Here is a 16,114-nt window from a genome sequence, read left to right on the forward strand (position 1 = left end):
GATTAACCTTTCATATTACAAGTACATTGTTATTTATAGGACTTAATCCACACGTGTTACAACTAACTAAACCGACATTTATATTGGTTTTAATTAACTCGATTAGTTAGTTAAAACAGTTGCTTATGTGGCATATTACATAGTCACACCAAATCTAATCGTTTAGGATTTGATAAAAATCATGCACTAAAGAGTATGAGATATCCTATTGTAATAGATTTAAGTTAACTTATAATAATAAAGAATTGTTACATATTGACCAAAACACAAGTTGCGTTTGATTAGTGTTTTTCAAAAATAATATTGACAAAAAATGAATTATTTTTTAAAATAGAAAACAGTATTTTGGTTGCTTTCAAAATTTTTAATTCTTATAACTTTATTTTTTTGAAAACTGTTTTTAAAAATTAAGGTCAAATAAAAAAATAATAATTTTCTGTTTTTTTAAAAAAAACAGTTTCTTAATTATAATTCCTTATTTTTTCTATCAAATTAGAGATATTGTAGAGGTTATATAGTAATGACTGTACGTGAACAAAGTCAAAATCTCACCTCCTCCCAAACAATAAGAAAATCGAAGCTATACAACAACAAAACACTGAACAGACTCCATACACCTACCTAGCTAGCTTCTCACTATAAATATATATATGACCTGACATCATCATTTTCCATCTAACTTTCTCTCCATCCAAACAGAAATACTACTCCCTAAACTTCACTCAAATAATGGCCGCTTCTCCAATTTTTATCCTCATCCTCATCGTCTCCGTCGCCGGAACCCATTCCAACGATTCCATCGACAAAACCTGCAAAACCACAAAATACTACGATCTGTGTGTCTCCTCTCTCAAATCGGATCCCACGAGCAAAAACAAGGACGTTAAGGGACTCGCGACGATCATGATTGGGATCGGGATGGCCAACTCTACTGCCACGTCGTCTTATCTGTCGTCTCAGTTGCTCAGCGCCTATGGAAACGACGTCGCAATGAAGAAAGTTCTGAAGGAGTGCGCCGACAAGTACGGCTTCGCTGCCGACGCCCTCCAGTCTTCTGCTCAGGATTTGGTCGCAGAGAACTTCGACTACGCTTACCTGCACGTGACCGCAGCCGAAGATTACCCCAACGCGTGCCGTAACGCGTTCCGACGATTTCCTGGCTTGGCTTATCCGCCTGAGCTGGCGCGTAGAGAAGAAGGCTTGAAGCGTATCTGCGACGTCGTTTTGGGTATAATCGACAATCTTGGTGAATATTGAAAGTAAAAATTGTATTCTATCTACTTGTGTACTGGAGGGTAAAATATTTATATATATATATATTGAGATAGGCTATGGCTGGGGTGGGACCACGGTAAGATATGATGAAGAGGTTAGATCTTAGGCATGTGAAAACTATTCCAGTTTCAGAAACCAATGGAGTTTGGATCGAGGCTCTAATGTATGTTTGTTCTTTTGTTGTAACCCGTGACACATGTTTTGGAATTTACCTACCTATATATGCCTACTCAAAGCTATCTTCCAAACTAGGCTTTATGCAACACTCTGCTTCAAATTTTACACCATCATACTCACGAAGGAAATTCCTTAACTTTGGATACCAACTTTAACAAAAACTTACAAAATAAATTCATATATATTGATGGATAAATATGGATAGATATATACGTCATAATATTCTTTATATTTTCATTTTCATATACTTACAAACTTCTCTAATAGCGTCTAGCAGCACTTAATTATTTCCGAATTTGTTATTCACTATAACTTTTAACAAAACATATACTAAATTAAACTATCATAATATGATATTTTATAAGAAAAATAATTACTTAAAAATAAACTAATTACCAAAGCGAAAACGAAGATATTGTATAAAGTATTTAATGAAGAAATAAAGGATCTTGTTTGTTTGGTTGTGTTTTTTAGAATCGTATTATTAAAAGTAAGAATAGAAAATAATTTTTTTATTATTTTAAACATTTAATAATGGTGTGGCACAAATTTTTTAAAATAATTTTTAGATTTTTTCTTACTAAAAAAAATTAATATTTTAACACCATACCATGACATTAACTCAATTTTTTAAAAACTGTTTTTAAATTTTTTTACCAAACGACCCTTATTGGTTTTCAAAAACTGTTTTCAATTTTAAAAAACCGAAAATAATTTTCAAGTTATGAAGTCAAATAGCCTCAAAGACTCTAAATTTAGTTTAGTGGGTAGGACTAGGATATATATATTTAGGGATACGATTTTGTCCCGTGATGTACTTTCACGGAATGTATTCCGTGGTACATTAGATGGGTCTCAGGGTACATTAAATGAGTGTTAGAGTACGTTTCTACTTTTTAACCCTAATTACCCCTAGATCAATCTCAGCCGTCAGATCAAATAACTCCCTCATCTGACGGCTGCTGTACATCACGGATTACAATCCGTGAAAGTACAATAACGGGACAAAATCATATCCCTATATATTTATATATAAAATACAGTTATTTAACTGTTTTTATTGGTTTAACAAAATATTTTAGAAAGATTAATTTTATAAATATATACATATATATAAACATTTATAGCCCATAATATCCTAATTTTTCAAAATCTCTTAAAGAATTATGGAAGGAAAAACACATTTCCAAGATGTATTATTAAGATTGACCTTAGCAAGGCTTCTGATATGGTTAACTGGAAATTCTTGGAAGATCTACTTGTAGCTCTCAATTTTCCTTCTAGATTCATTAATTGGGTAATGATTTGTGTTAAAAATACAACTTATTCCCTATTGATGAATGGAAAAATGCAGGAATCATTTAAAGGGGAAAAATGGCTAAAGCAAGGAGACCCCCTATCTCCCCTTCTTTTTGTTCTCATTATGGAGTATTTGTCTATAAGACTTCTCTTTGCTAGCCAAGCACAAATAGTTCAGATTTCATCATCTTTGTAAGAGTCTAAACCTTATTAACTGATGGTTTGTAGATGATTTAATTGTATTTTGCAAAGGAAATTTGAAATCAGTTCAAATATTCAAAGAGGCTTTGGAGGATTTTAGTGGCACTTCAAGTTTGCACATCAACTATGAGAAGTCTCAAATTTTCTTAGCAGGAGTTTATGATGAAAGGAAATATATATATATAAATATATAGTTGATCTTATTTAGCTTGCTGAAGGAAGATTTCCCCTCAAGTACTTAGGAGTCTCAATGAGACCTACCAAATGGCGATTAGAAGATTGTGAGCCCATCTTGAAGAAAATCAAAATGAGACTCCACACATGGGCGAGCAAGCACCTTTCATATGCGGGTAGAATACAACTTATTCATTCAGTTTTTCTTGGTTTTTGAAACTATTGGATGAGCATATTTCTCCTTCCTCAAAGTGTTGTAAAAGAGACTGAGAAGCTTTGGAGGGGTTTCCTTTGGGGAGTTGATGGGAACCGGAGCAAAATTCATGTTGCTTCTTGTTAACGCAGATTTTCATTAACTAAATTTGAGCCTCACGGTAATAATTCCACACAGAAAAAGTAAAAGCTATAGAAAAATAACATATGAACACAGGGTTTTTTTTACATGGTTTTGCAGTTAAAATTCTGCATAGTCCACGAGTCAATCTTATTCAGATTTCTGAGTATTTTTTTAGGGCCTCTTTCATATGAGTTTTTTCGTCCCTCTTTTGAGATTGTTTGCCACTATTTATAAGTACATAGTGGACAGTTAATTACAGAGTTGACCAGAATATGTTTACAGCCATTATTCTTAAAATCGTGGGATCTGATTATATATCACGAAATGTAAATGCGGTGTATGATTTTGAAAATCGTATAGCTGTGATTTTCTCGCTTTCACTGGGTCAAAAAATATCGTATATTAAACACGTCTTTAATTGTTGAATCTGGAGATGTCTCGATAGAAACTTGATTGTAGTGATCCCAATAGCGAGTTGAGACCATTCTTCTTTCCGAGGTCGACAATGTATGTCTTACGTCGATCGTCGGTATAAAGAAATCTTCTGACTTGTCAGGATTATGAGCCTTGCTCCTGTTAGTTGGATGAAGCTATAGCAAGTCTCCTCATAGCGAGATGGCATCTTTCATACTTGTTCTTCGAGTCGATCCGAATTTTACACTTAGTTTGCTTATTCCAAGCTAAGGTATGTGTCCCTTTTTTTCGGTGCCTCGCTATTCACCTTTAGCGACATATGGTTTCTCGTTAATACACTAAGTGCTGGTTTGTACATTGATTCCTCACCTAAGACCTTACAGTCAGCGGGTTACAAATATACTCTGATACATACGTAATTAATGAGTTATTCCATAAAAAGATATTGCACCGATTCACATTCCCTTTATCTTGACACATGTCCTCCAGTCAAATTTTTGGTATAATAAATGCCCCTTAAAAAGTTCTTTTTTAGTAAAAAGAGATTTTTAATAATTACAGAGGGCATTTTTGTGAGGATCTTTTCTTGGAGAAATGCACCCTTTAATTCTGGCAGTTGTACGGTTTTGAGAGTCATTATGAATCATCTCTTCATATTTTGCACAACTTCTAGCCGTTAGATTTCTCAATCTTTGACTTTCTTGTCAATGAACTTCGTGTATAAAAGGGCGACTCAAGCTTGTCATTTTTCATAAACCTCTGGCTTCATTAGTGAAATCCATTTTCATAATGGATTATTTTCGTTCTATCAAAATATCTCTTATGAGTTCAGAAGTTTATCCTTCCAGACTCATAATACCCAGATGCACCAACCATTTTCTATTTGTTCCTACAGATTTCAAGCCTCAACCGGAGCCAAAAATGATAGATTCCAGGGTTGAGGAGCTTCCGACCAATCCAAACCAGGGGAACCTCGTAGCCAGCCATGGCCGATCCTCACAAGTGATCCCAGAGTGTATAGATCTTGTGAGTGATCTCAAAGGTCCTCCTTAGGCTGATGAAGAATTCCAAAGGAAGATTGGCATGGTTTCAAGTGGATCTGGGAAGGAAGTTGGCGTAGTTTCTATTAGAGAATCCAACCAACCTAAGACCCTAACCTGTTCCAGGAGATCTTTGCGTCAACCTCTCTCCGATGTTGAGAAATTTCCTGAGGCTGGGAAAAAGATCTCGGCTTCAAGAAATGGGATCTTCTAATGATGAGGGGAATGAGGTCTGTGCAGAGATCAAAGCTCTCTACGTGTAGCTGGTCTTTCTCATGCTACGTGTAGTCGATCTTTCTCTGAGCTACTTGTAGACGGTCTTTCTCGAGTTCATCGACTTCCCCTTTCATCCTTTGTTTAGGAGAATGACTTAATGGTCTGCCCCTAGTGGCATTTTTGTAAAGACAAGTTTATAACCAGTCTTAGATTTTTCTTATCTTCAATGCCGTGTACTATTTTCATTTGAACTTAATACAATTGTATTTGCTTGCATTTTTATTCACAATGTAAACAACTATATTTTGATCAAATGTTCAGTACTTTTGGGTTTTTTCATTGCTCATAATCTTCCTGTTTAAGTAGTTAGTAATCTACCAAACTTTATGATTTTTGAGCGGTTGACAATTCTGCCTCGCAATTGCAATTATAATCTGCCTTAAGCAAACTTAAATATACTCTAAGGATTTTATCACTTTGTATATTTTTAATTTGCTCGTATGAATAGTTATATTATCTATCCATTTTCGAGGTTTAAGTACTTCTACCAAGGTGTCGTGATGTCTAGTCAGATAGGTTATAAATAAAAAATTATATTTGTTTGATCCCTTCTTTGTCAAAAAGGTTTGATCAAGGTGTTATAACGATTCGACCCCTCTCTCGTAAAAAAGGTTTGGTCAGGGAGTTGTAACGGTTCGACTCCACATTCGTCAAAGAGGTTTAGTCAAGAACCTTTGAATTTAAAAAAAAAATTGAAATGATGGGTTGGCATTATACAATGTATTTCCAGATGAATTCTGGTTAATCATACATAAATGCCCCTTAAGTAATTTTAAAAAATAAAACTTTGCAATTACTTAATATAAATGTTTCTCTTTATTCATAGCTGAAGTTTAAAGTTCACATTAGTAATGCGAGTTACATCATTTATTTATTGATAGTAGGGTCACAAATGTTTTACGTTCTAGTAGTTCTTTATTAGCGACCATCAAGTCAAGCCAATTTATAGACTCTGACTCCAACTACTGCTTCGATGACATATGGACCCTCCTAGTTCGGGTTGAACACTCCTGCTGATGCATCTCTCGTATTTGTAAAGACTCGTCTTAACACCAAGTCTCCAACATTGAGTAGTCTTTTCTGGACTTTTTTGTTGAAGTATCTTGTGACTCAGTGTTGGTATGCGGTGTTGGTGATTCACGACTCAGCTCGTTTTTCCTCAAGTAGATCCAAGGGCAATTTTAAAAGTTAATGGTTTTCTTCTTAATTATAAAACTCTCTTCTATGAGTCGATACGTTCACTTCAACAGGCAGCATTGCTTTCGAGCCAAATGTTAGCGACAAAGGAGTGTCTCTCGTGGCTGTATTCTCGGTAGTTCTGTGGGCCCAGAGTACCTGAGGTAGCTCATCAACCCATTTGCCTTTGGCAGTGTCTAACTTCCTCTTGATAGTATCCTTTAGGGTTTTATTGACGGCTTCTACTTGTCCATTTGCCTGAGACCTGGATACTGATGAAAAACTTTTGATAATTCTATTCCTCTCGTAGAATTCAGTGAACAAGTCGCCATGAAATTGGGTTCCATTATCGAATACTATCTTCATGGGAATTCCAAACCTACAGATAATGTTGTTGACGAAAAATTCAAGGACTTTCTTGCAGGTTATGGAGACGAGGGGCTCGTCCTCCGTCCATTTAGTGAAGAAGTCGACTGCTACTACCGCATACTTAGCTCCACCTCGCCCAGTGGGTAATGCCCCAATTAGATCGATCCCCCATATAGCAAAGGGGTAGGGCGATATCAGCATTCTAAGTTCTGTTGGCAGTATGCGAGGTATATGTGAAAACCTCTGACACTTATCACATTTCTTGACAAACTCATGTGTGTCCTTATTGATCGTTGGCTAGTAATATCCTTGTCTAATGATCTTTTTACACAGACTTTGCCAACTGGCATGATCCCCACAGAAGCCTTCATGAATTTCTCTAATGATTTCGTTTGCTTCTGTGGGTAGAACACACCAAAGTAAGGGCATTGAATACCCTCTTCTATACAGTTTACCTTCGATCATTGTGTAGCGAGGCACTAAATACAATAGCTTTTGCACCTTGTTTTTTCCATTTAGAAGTTGCTCGTCGAGTAAATAATTGGTAATAGGCGTCATCCATGTTGGAGACCTATCTATCATCTCGACGTCTTCAGTTTCACATATACTTGGCTCGCTCAGCGTCTCTACCGGAACCAAATTTAGTTCATCCAAGTCATTCTGCGAGGCCAGCTTTGCTAATGCATTGGTGTTAGAGTTTCGTTCTCTCGAAATTTGTTCGATTTTAAAGTAATCGAATCTTTCCAAGTTCTTCCAAACTTTCTCTAAATACTTTGCCATTTTTAAGCCTTTGGCCTGGTATTCCCCAAGGACCTGGTTCATAATCAGCTGTAAATCACTATGACAAATGAGATTTTTGACTTTCAAGGCATCTGCTATCTTTAAGCCGGCAATCAAGGCTTCATATTCAGCCTCGTTATTAGATGCGTCAAATTGGAACCTCAGAGCATAGTGAAACTTAAAGCCTTCCGGCAGTATTAATATTACCCCTGCACCCGAACCCTGTTCGTTGGATGCACCATCCACAAATAACTTCCAGGTTTCCGTGTCTCCCTGATCAGGTGGGATTTCTTCTAGAGTTATACCTTCTATGAAGAAGTCAGCTAAAGCTTGGCCCTTGATGGATGTTCGAGGATTGTATGTTATGTCGAATCGCCCCAGCTCAATCGACCATTTTATCAATCTTTCAGAAGCATCTGGTTTTGATAAAACTTGTCTTAAGGGCTGATCGGTTAACACTTTTATGGGGTGAGCTTGAAAGTATGGTCGTAGTTTCTGAGACTCATGGACTAGGCATAACGCGAGTTTTTCGAGAGGGGGATATCCAGATTCTGCCCCTAGTAACCTTTTACTTACGTAGTAAATAGGTTGCTAGTGCTTGTCCTCTTCCCACACTATAGCTGCACTAATTGGTTTCACCAAAACTGGAGGCGTTGCGAGATGCCTTTTTATGCTCTGAAAGGCCTCTTCGCACTCTTTTGTCCACTCGAACTTTTTGTTGCCTCGCAATGTGTTGAAGAATGGCACACACTTATCAATTGACTTTGAAATGAATCTGTGAAGTGCCGCCATTCTACTTGTCAGGGCCTGTACTTCCTTAGGCTTTGTCGGGGACGGCATGTCTATTAATGCCTTGATTTTTTCAGGATTTGCCTCAATACCCCTCGCGTTAACTATGAATCCCAAAAACTTTCTCGAGGAGACTCCAAAGGAACATTTTTTCGGGTTTAGCTTCATGTTATACTTTTTTTTAATATTTTAAAGCATTCCACTAGGTCTGAGGTATGATCCTTACTCTTTATCGATTTCACCAACATATCATCGATGTAAACCTCCATGTTTTGTCCTATTTGGCTTCCAAACATTTTGTTTACTAGTCGCTGATACGTTGCGCCAGCGTTCTTCAGCCCGAATGACATGAATTTGTAACAATAGAGTCCCATGTTGGTTACGAAGCTTGTATGTTCTTGATCTGGGACGTGCATTTTTATTTGGTTATATCCAGAATATGCATCCATAAATGACATAAGCTCCTGCCTAGCAGTTGCATCCACTAACTGGTCGATCTTAGGAAGTGGAAAAGAGTCTTTTTGGCACGTCTTATTCAGATCGAAGAAGTCAATACAAGTTCTCCAAGTTCTGTTAGGTTTGAGGACGAGAACATAATTGGCTATCCACGAGGGATAAAACACCTCGCGTAAAAAATCGTTGACTAACAACTTGTCAATTTCCTGTTTTAGTGCCCCTTGCCTCTTGGAATCCAGGGGCCTCCTTTTTTATCTCTTTGTCGGGTAGTTTGGATCAACATGTAAGTGATGACAGATAATCTTAGGGTCGATCCCTATCATATCCCCATGACTCCAGGCGAATTGATCCTGGTTCGCCTTCAAAAAGCTTATTAATTGCTATTTGAGCTGCTCGTCAAGGTTCTTCCCAATGTACACACATTTGGTGGGATTTCCTGGGTCGAGAATAGCCTCTTCCAATTCTTCAATTGGTTTTAGCAGGTTTCTTTCATCTTGAACTCGGGGATTATGATCTTCATCTTTTTTCTCATTTTCTCCTACCAAGATTGTCATTAACTTATGACCGGCCTTTCTATGCTGCAACTCTATCTGATAGCAATCGCGAGCCAACATCTGGTCACCACGCACCACTCCCACGCCATCTGGTGTTTGGAATTTTAAAGATAGGTGCTTGATCAAACTAACTGCCCTAGTCCGATCAGTGCTGGACGACCCAATAATATGTTGTAAGCCGAGGCAGGTCGACAACCAAGAAGTATTGCATAACAGTAACAGTTAAAGGTGCCTCGCTTAAAGTTAATGCGAGCTTAATTATGCCAAGGCTAGCGATGCTATCTCCGGTGAATTCGTAAAGATTCACCATATAAGGCCTTAATTTTGCCTTTTCGAGCCCCATTTTCTTTAGAGTCTCCTTATAAATGATATTTACCGAGCTCCCATTGTCTATTAACACTCTCTTGATCCTCTTAATGGCGAGTTGAATGGTTATGACCAACGGATCGACGTGAGGGTATCTCACGTTCTTCTCGTCTTCCTCTGTGAATGTAATGGGGGGTTCCTCAGTTTTCACCTTCTTGGAAGGTCCTAGGGGAAAGATCGACTACTCGTTCTTTATCTCCTTCACATATCTTATCTAGGCGTTATTGCTTTCCCCTACGATATGCGGCCCTCCTAAAATAACCAGGATGTCCTCTCCTTCCACAGGAATAGGTTGTAACCCCTAGTTGTTTGGGTTATTAGGCTGACTGGGCTAGTTGTATCCCTGGCCCTATCTTTTCACATACTCTTTAAAATGGCCTCGAGCAATGAGACTCTTTATCTCATCTTTCAATTGGCGACATTCGTCGATCGTATGCCCAATATCTTTATGGAATTTACAATATTTGTTAGGATCTCTTTTGCTCCTTGAATTCCTCATAGGCTCGGGTTTGCCGAAGGCTACCTTCTGCTCATGTGCGAGGTAAATATTTTCCCGAGTTTCATTAAGCTCAGTGTAAGTAGTATACACTGGCACGTATTTGTCATGTTTCTTTTGTTTCTTTCTATCATTTGACGGCTCCCTAATTCTGTCCTTTATTTTTGGACCAAAAGTCCCCGAGTTATTAATTCTCGTGGAAGGAGTCCTTGTAGAAACATTGCTGGGTTTACCTCCTGAGCTTGTTTTCAACAAGTTCATTTCCTTTCGAGCTTCTTCCTTCCAGACAAACACCTGAGCCCTCTTGTTGAACTTAGTGATGCTTCTTACCGGACGTCCTTGTAAATCATCCCACAATTTGCCCCCGGTTGTTAATGGATCAGTGGAGATCCCCGCCTGAAGGGCTGTAAGTTGCGTGCTGTCATCCAAATTTCTAACCCTAGTAGTAGCCGTGCTAAAACCACTTAAGTATGCCTTAAGCGTTTCGCTAGGCTGCTGCTTTATATTGGTTAGCGAGGCCACTTCGGGGTGCCTATCCCTAGTGGCCTGAAATTGCTTCTTAAAATCCTTGGACAACTGCTCCCAGGAAGTTATTGAATGACGAGTAAACTTGTTAAACCAGCTACTCGCTGCTCCAACAAGCGAGGTGGGGAACAAAATACAGCTTGTTTGTCATGTTACTCGCTCGCATTATCGTGTTAAAGTTATTCAAATGCGAGACCAGATCCGTGGTTCTGTCATAGGACGAGACATGCAAATTTTTGAATCCCGAAGGAAAAGGGGTATTCATAATATATGGGTGATACGACTTAAGCTCCTCGTCAGAGTCGTATCCAGATAATTTCCCTAATTCCCCCACTTGATATCTCCTAAACTTGTCCTCTAGCTCGTTTATCCCGAATTGGATTGGATCCTCTTGCTTTGGACGAAGCTGTTGGTGAAGGTCAGGTTTCTTTCGATTCAAGTGCTCTCGCAGATCTTGTTGGGAGTAATTGTTGGCAGATCTCTTCTTACTCATAGATTGCATCCTACTCATAGACTTTGTCTTTGAGTGGCTCGCAAATTTACTAGTTCCCATATGTTAGGTTAATTTTCGTATTAATTTTAGATTTAGTTTAGTATATTTTTAATTTAGTTTTAATCGTGTTTGGAGCATTTTCACGCTTGTTATCTTTTATTTTTGCAGATTTAAAGTAGAAGAAGATTAGAAAAATATTAGAGAAAAAGATGGGAAAAAGATAAAAATATCATGATATTTAAAATAGAGAAAACTGTGCAAGAAAATAAAGCTGAAACTTCAATCCTGAATTCCACTATCTTCTGATTAGATTTTGGAAAAATTCAAAGCACGAAAGTTCTAGATCTCTCTTTTCTCTTTCCGGAACATCTTGAATCGTCCAATTCTGAGCAATATCGAGAGAGTTATGATCAAAATACTATCAGTTGACGTAGCAGAAAAAAATATCTCGTTTGAGGTTTCCCAAAAATTTAAATTCGAATTAAAATTTAAACATGTGAGTTTTTTCCATCTTTTTAGGCCTTCAATGCCTATAGAAAGGGAAGAAGGGAGTTGATTTCAACAAGTACTCTCAGAGAGAAAAAAGTGAGAGTTCAGATACAGAGTAGAGAGATCAACTGCAATACTGGAGACATACTGCTCAGGGTTTTCAGCATTCTTCTTTTCTTCTCTTTTCTATTTTCATCTCTTTTCTTTAAGTTAATATGTGTAATTATGCTTCAATGAACATGTGTAGCTAAACACTTTAATTAGGGTTAGATGGATATTGTTTAACATTGTTTATGGTTTTAATATGATTAATTTTCCCCCTAATTTTTATGTATTCTATTTTATTTGTGCTTAATTACTTTTAATTGTCTGGCCACCAATTAACTGTCTATGATTTTGATGCGAGATTTGAGAAGTGAGTGTCAAATATGCTATAGTAGAATAGAACTGAATTTCGATATAGGACGATAGTACCTATATGGTTTAGATAGCTTATAGGATTTTTATGCTTAATGCCCGTTGCATGTTAAATTTATCACGAGAGTAGAAAGTTTACATGTAATTGAGATTTATATATATGAGAAGACTATAAATTACGTTAGTAAACCTGCTATTGCATAGAAATTAACATTAGGAAAATAATCATATTAGGCCATATTCAATAGAAAAAATTGAAATCGAAGCCCTAGTTTTTATTAACTTTTAATTTTCTTGAATAATTGTTTCTTACTAGTTTTTTTTTTATTCTTAATTCTTTCTTTATTTTTATTTAAACAAATAGAAGTAAAAGTTTAATTTTAACGTACTTAACTACACTCCCTGTGGGATCGACCTCACTCCTGGTGAGTCTACTACTTGAAACGGTACGTACACTTGCGTGTGCAAATTATCGCAACAAGTTTTTGGCGTCGTTGCCGGGGAGTGTTAGTTAATATAATTAAAAATTAAATTTTATTCTAATTTAGTTTTTCTTTTCTATTATAGTACTAATCCTGTTTGTTTTAGAATCTTATCTTTTTCAGGTTTAAGTCAAGGTGCAATCGTGAGATTACTTGAAATAGAGAAGACTTGTAAAAAGAACAGAAGAAGGAAGAGATTGGAAAGAGCGGCAGTAGAGATTGAACAAAGTCATGGCTGACAACGCCAATAATGGCAACAATGACCGTAGCATGAGGGATTATTTTCTTCCTGACTTGACAGGGGCTAGATCTTGTATAAGACCACCTGCCATCGATGCCAACAATTTTGAAATCAATCCAGCCATACTGCGGATGGTCCAATCTTCAGTCCAGTTTGGGGGACTGCCATCAGAAGACCCAAATATGCACCTCGCCAACTTCAAAGAGTTGTGTCAGACATTCAAGGTGAATGTAGTTAGCGATGACGCCATTAGATTAAGGTTTTTCCCATTCTCACTAAGGGAGCGAGCCAAAAGTTGGTTAGTTTCTTTACCAACTCACTCAATCAACACTTGGGAGGAATTGGCCCTGAAATTCCTGTCCAAATTCTTTCCTCCTGCGAAGATTGCCAAGCTGAGAGCTGACATCAACAACTTCACCCAACATGATGACGAATCTCTTTACGAAGCCTGGGAGAGATTCAAGGACTTATTGAGGAAGTGCCCAAACCATGAGATTGAAAAGTGGTTACAAGTGCATAACTTCTATACTGGATTACTGAACAACACCCGAACACTGATAGATGCTGCCGCTGGTGGAGCTTTCATGAGGAAAAGTGCTAATGAGGCCTTTGAAGTACTTCAAAAGAAGGCCATAACTAATCAACATTGGTCAACAGAGAGAGACCCAACCAGAAAGGTTGAAGGTATGCAAGAAGTTGATGCAATAACCAAGTTGACAGCCCAAGTGGAGGCATTAACAAAGTTGGTGACTGCACAAGCCAAACAAGCTCAAGTTGTCTGCAAGTTGTGTGGAGGACCTCATACTACTGACACCTGGCCTATAGATGTCGACAGTTTGCCAATGGAGCAAGCCCACGCCATTGGAAACTATCAGAATAATTATGGTCGTCAGCAGAACTTCCAGAAGCAATTTCCTAATCAGCAACAACAAGGGTTTTATCCTCAGCAAAGCCAACATCAACAACAACAGGACTCTAGTGTAGGGTCTAATCCTCAATTAGACATGTTGATACAATTCATGACAGAGATTAAGTCATCCATTAAGGTCTTGGAAAACAAAGTGGAGCAGTTGGCTTCTCAAAACACTAACAGGACTCAAGGTAACTTGCCTAGCACTACTGAAGTCAATCCAAAGGAGAATTGTAATGCAATTACCTTGAGAAGTGGTAAGACCTATGATGGGCCAAACAAAGACAAGTCAAAGGAGGAAGATGAAGTAGAGATAGCACCAACACAAAAGAAGAAGAAGACTACTGATGGTCTGTTGGGTTTTATGCCCTAAATAAAACTCTTTACAATCTGATTAGTTATCAATATAAGAAATTTGAAGTGATTGATGTTTGCATGAATTTTACATGCTAATGGTTTAATATGTTTATTACATTCATACACACAAAATCAGTTAAATCCAGATCATATGTTTATTCACAATTACAGTATCGTCAACACAGTGGAATGTGATTGTGATCATATGAATCAAAAGTTTTGGTCCCTGTTTCATCAGTGTTATTGGATTTACACTAATGTGATAATCAGCGATGATGTGTACTTACACTTGGAGTAAGTGTTATGTTCTTTCCAGGACATTAGTAAAGTATACTAGTTTCGAATGTATGGAGTATACATTGGACTGGACCGATATTGCAACTAAGTTAAGATATTACAAACTTACCGTTATACATATCTTTCCAAGTCAATATCAGTAGTTGATCTTAAGATTAAAAGAATCTAAATCCTGATATGCTTGGGCTCAACTCAAGAGTGCTATTCATGTTCTTTGATTTATTAGTTAAGCCTACTTTTGGGTCAGGGTGATACGTATATTTTGGGAACATTATAGTATGATTGAGTGGGAGTGCTGAACATAAATATGGAATCTATAGCTTCTACTGGTGTATAGAAGTCAAGTGATGATTCCCTTCGAGCTTAGCAAATAGAAGTAAATGGATGAGCTCTTGTTTAACTGACTAATTATTAGATCACTAAACACCATTTACAGGTAGCTAAGTGTTTTAAGGGGCAAAATACATTGAGGGGTGAGAACGGTAAAGAAATCCCATCTCGATGTAGATCATCTATATAGAGGATCTTTAAATCACAATAAGATTATAACAATGGTTAAATGAGATAGTATATTGATATCGTGGAACATACAATATGCTCTATATAAGTCTGAGAGTGCAATTCTAAGTTCTAAGAGTGGATTCAACGAAGAATTAATAAGTAGGAATTTACTTGGTAAATTTGGTTCACTTATTGGAAGCTCAACATATAGATCCATGGTCCCCATTCTAGTTGAGAACATTCTGCTTGGAAGACTCATTAATTGATTCGTGATTGATCAATTATAATTCTAAAGTTAGACTATGTCTAATTTCATGAATTTTCACTAAGCAGGGGTGAAATTGTAAAGAAAAGAGTTTCTAGGTTTATTTATTTATGAATGGACTTTATATGTCTAATTAATAATTAAATTAAATGACAATATTATTTAATAATCTATTTTAGTTATTAAATAATTAGTTTTGGCATTTAAAAGGTTAGAATTGGAAAATTGGCGTTTTTGAGAAAATAGAGATAAAATTTGATAAAACTGCAAAATCAGGTGAGGCCCATTAACACACCATGGCCGGCCACTTAAATAGGTTTTTCAAATTAATATTTTCATTATTTTAATGCCAAATAATTCCTAACCTAAACCTAGTAGTTGGCTATAAATAGAAAGTGATGGCTCAGTGCTTTCACAAGTTTTCAATAACCTTTTCTGACAGAAATTTCTCTCTTCAGAAAAACTGAGCCTTCCCCACTTTCTATACCTTGGCCGAAACCCTCTCTCTTCTTTTCTCCTTGATCAATTTCGACCCTAGTGAAAGAGTAAGTGCCCACACACAGCAAGCAGTAACTCAATCATAGATTGGAAGACTGTGAAGGATCAAACTTGAAGAAGAAGGACATTCGGGCTCAGATCTTGATTATAATCTGCTACAGAAAGGATTCAAGGGTTAGAGATCTGAGTGGAAGGAGACATTTATTCCGCTGCATCAATGTAAGGTTTTCTTAACTTTACATGTGTTTAATTTATCGTTTTAGAAAGTTCATATTTAGGGTGTTTAAACAACATACTTGTGAGTAGATCTAAGATCCTGGTAAAATAATTCCAACATGGTCTTCCACAAAAAGAAACACCACCTCCAATCAGCATTGACCATCACATCAAAATTCCTTATCCTCAAAGACTTCACAAGAACAAGATGGATAAGCAGTTTTTTAAATTCCTAGAAATATTC

General features: G+C 37.0%; 3 protein-coding genes and 1 non-coding gene across 4 annotated transcripts; 2 read left to right on the top strand and 2 right to left on the bottom strand.

Moving 5' to 3' along the window:
- Window positions 1-483: 483 nt before the first annotated feature.
- Window positions 484-1,524, top strand: LOC115715264 (cell wall / vacuolar inhibitor of fructosidase 2-like). Its single transcript, XM_030644108.2, has one exon. It carries the CDS (start codon window positions 730-732, stop codon window positions 1,255-1,257), a length of 528 nt encoding a protein of 175 aa, XP_030499968.2. The 5' UTR covers window positions 484-729; the 3' UTR covers window positions 1,258-1,524.
- Window positions 1,525-7,035: 5,511 nt separating this feature from the next.
- On the bottom strand, window positions 7,036-8,475 carry LOC133036959 (uncharacterized). The gene is made up of 2 exons (XM_061113744.1): window positions 8,132-8,475; window positions 7,036-7,921 (listed from the first exon to the last, which is right to left on the bottom strand). Exons 1-2 carry the CDS (start codon window positions 8,473-8,475, stop codon window positions 7,036-7,038), a joined length of 1,230 nt encoding a protein of 409 aa, XP_060969727.1.
- A 4,341-nt stretch (window positions 8,476-12,816) lies between these two features.
- LOC115713361 (uncharacterized) lies at window positions 12,817-14,109 on the top strand. Its single transcript, XM_030641841.2, has one exon. It carries the CDS (start codon window positions 12,817-12,819, stop codon window positions 14,107-14,109), a length of 1,293 nt encoding a protein of 430 aa, XP_030497701.2.
- Window positions 13,216-13,322, bottom strand: LOC115715447 (small nucleolar RNA R71). The gene has a single exon (XR_004011318.1). It is a non-coding gene; the product is annotated as a small nucleolar RNA R71 (small nucleolar RNA).
- Window positions 14,110-16,114: the final 2,005 nt, after the last annotated feature.

The sequence above is a fragment of the Cannabis sativa genome, chromosome 4 (genome assembly GCF_029168945.1).
Source record: "Cannabis sativa cultivar Pink pepper isolate KNU-18-1 chromosome 4, ASM2916894v1, whole genome shotgun sequence".
NCBI classification, from domain to species: domain Eukaryota; kingdom Viridiplantae; phylum Streptophyta; class Magnoliopsida; order Rosales; family Cannabaceae; genus Cannabis; species Cannabis sativa.

Bases quoted from the DNA above. Each gene is read 5' to 3' on its own strand.
- LOC115715264 (XM_030644108.2), top strand. From the start codon at position 730: ATGGCCGCTTCTCCAATTTTTATCCTCATCCTCATCGTCTCCGTCGCC.
- LOC133036959 (XM_061113744.1), bottom strand. From the start codon at position 8,475: ATGAAGCTAAACCCGAAAAAATGTTCCTTTGGAGTCTCCTCGAGAAAG. The intron at 7,922-8,131 runs GTGGGAAGAGGA...TGCTTCTGAAAG, and splicing joins CCAATTAGTGCAGCTATAGT to ATTGATAAAATGGTCGATTG.
- LOC115713361 (XM_030641841.2), top strand. From the start codon at position 12,817: ATGGCTGACAACGCCAATAATGGCAACAATGACCGTAGCATGAGGGAT.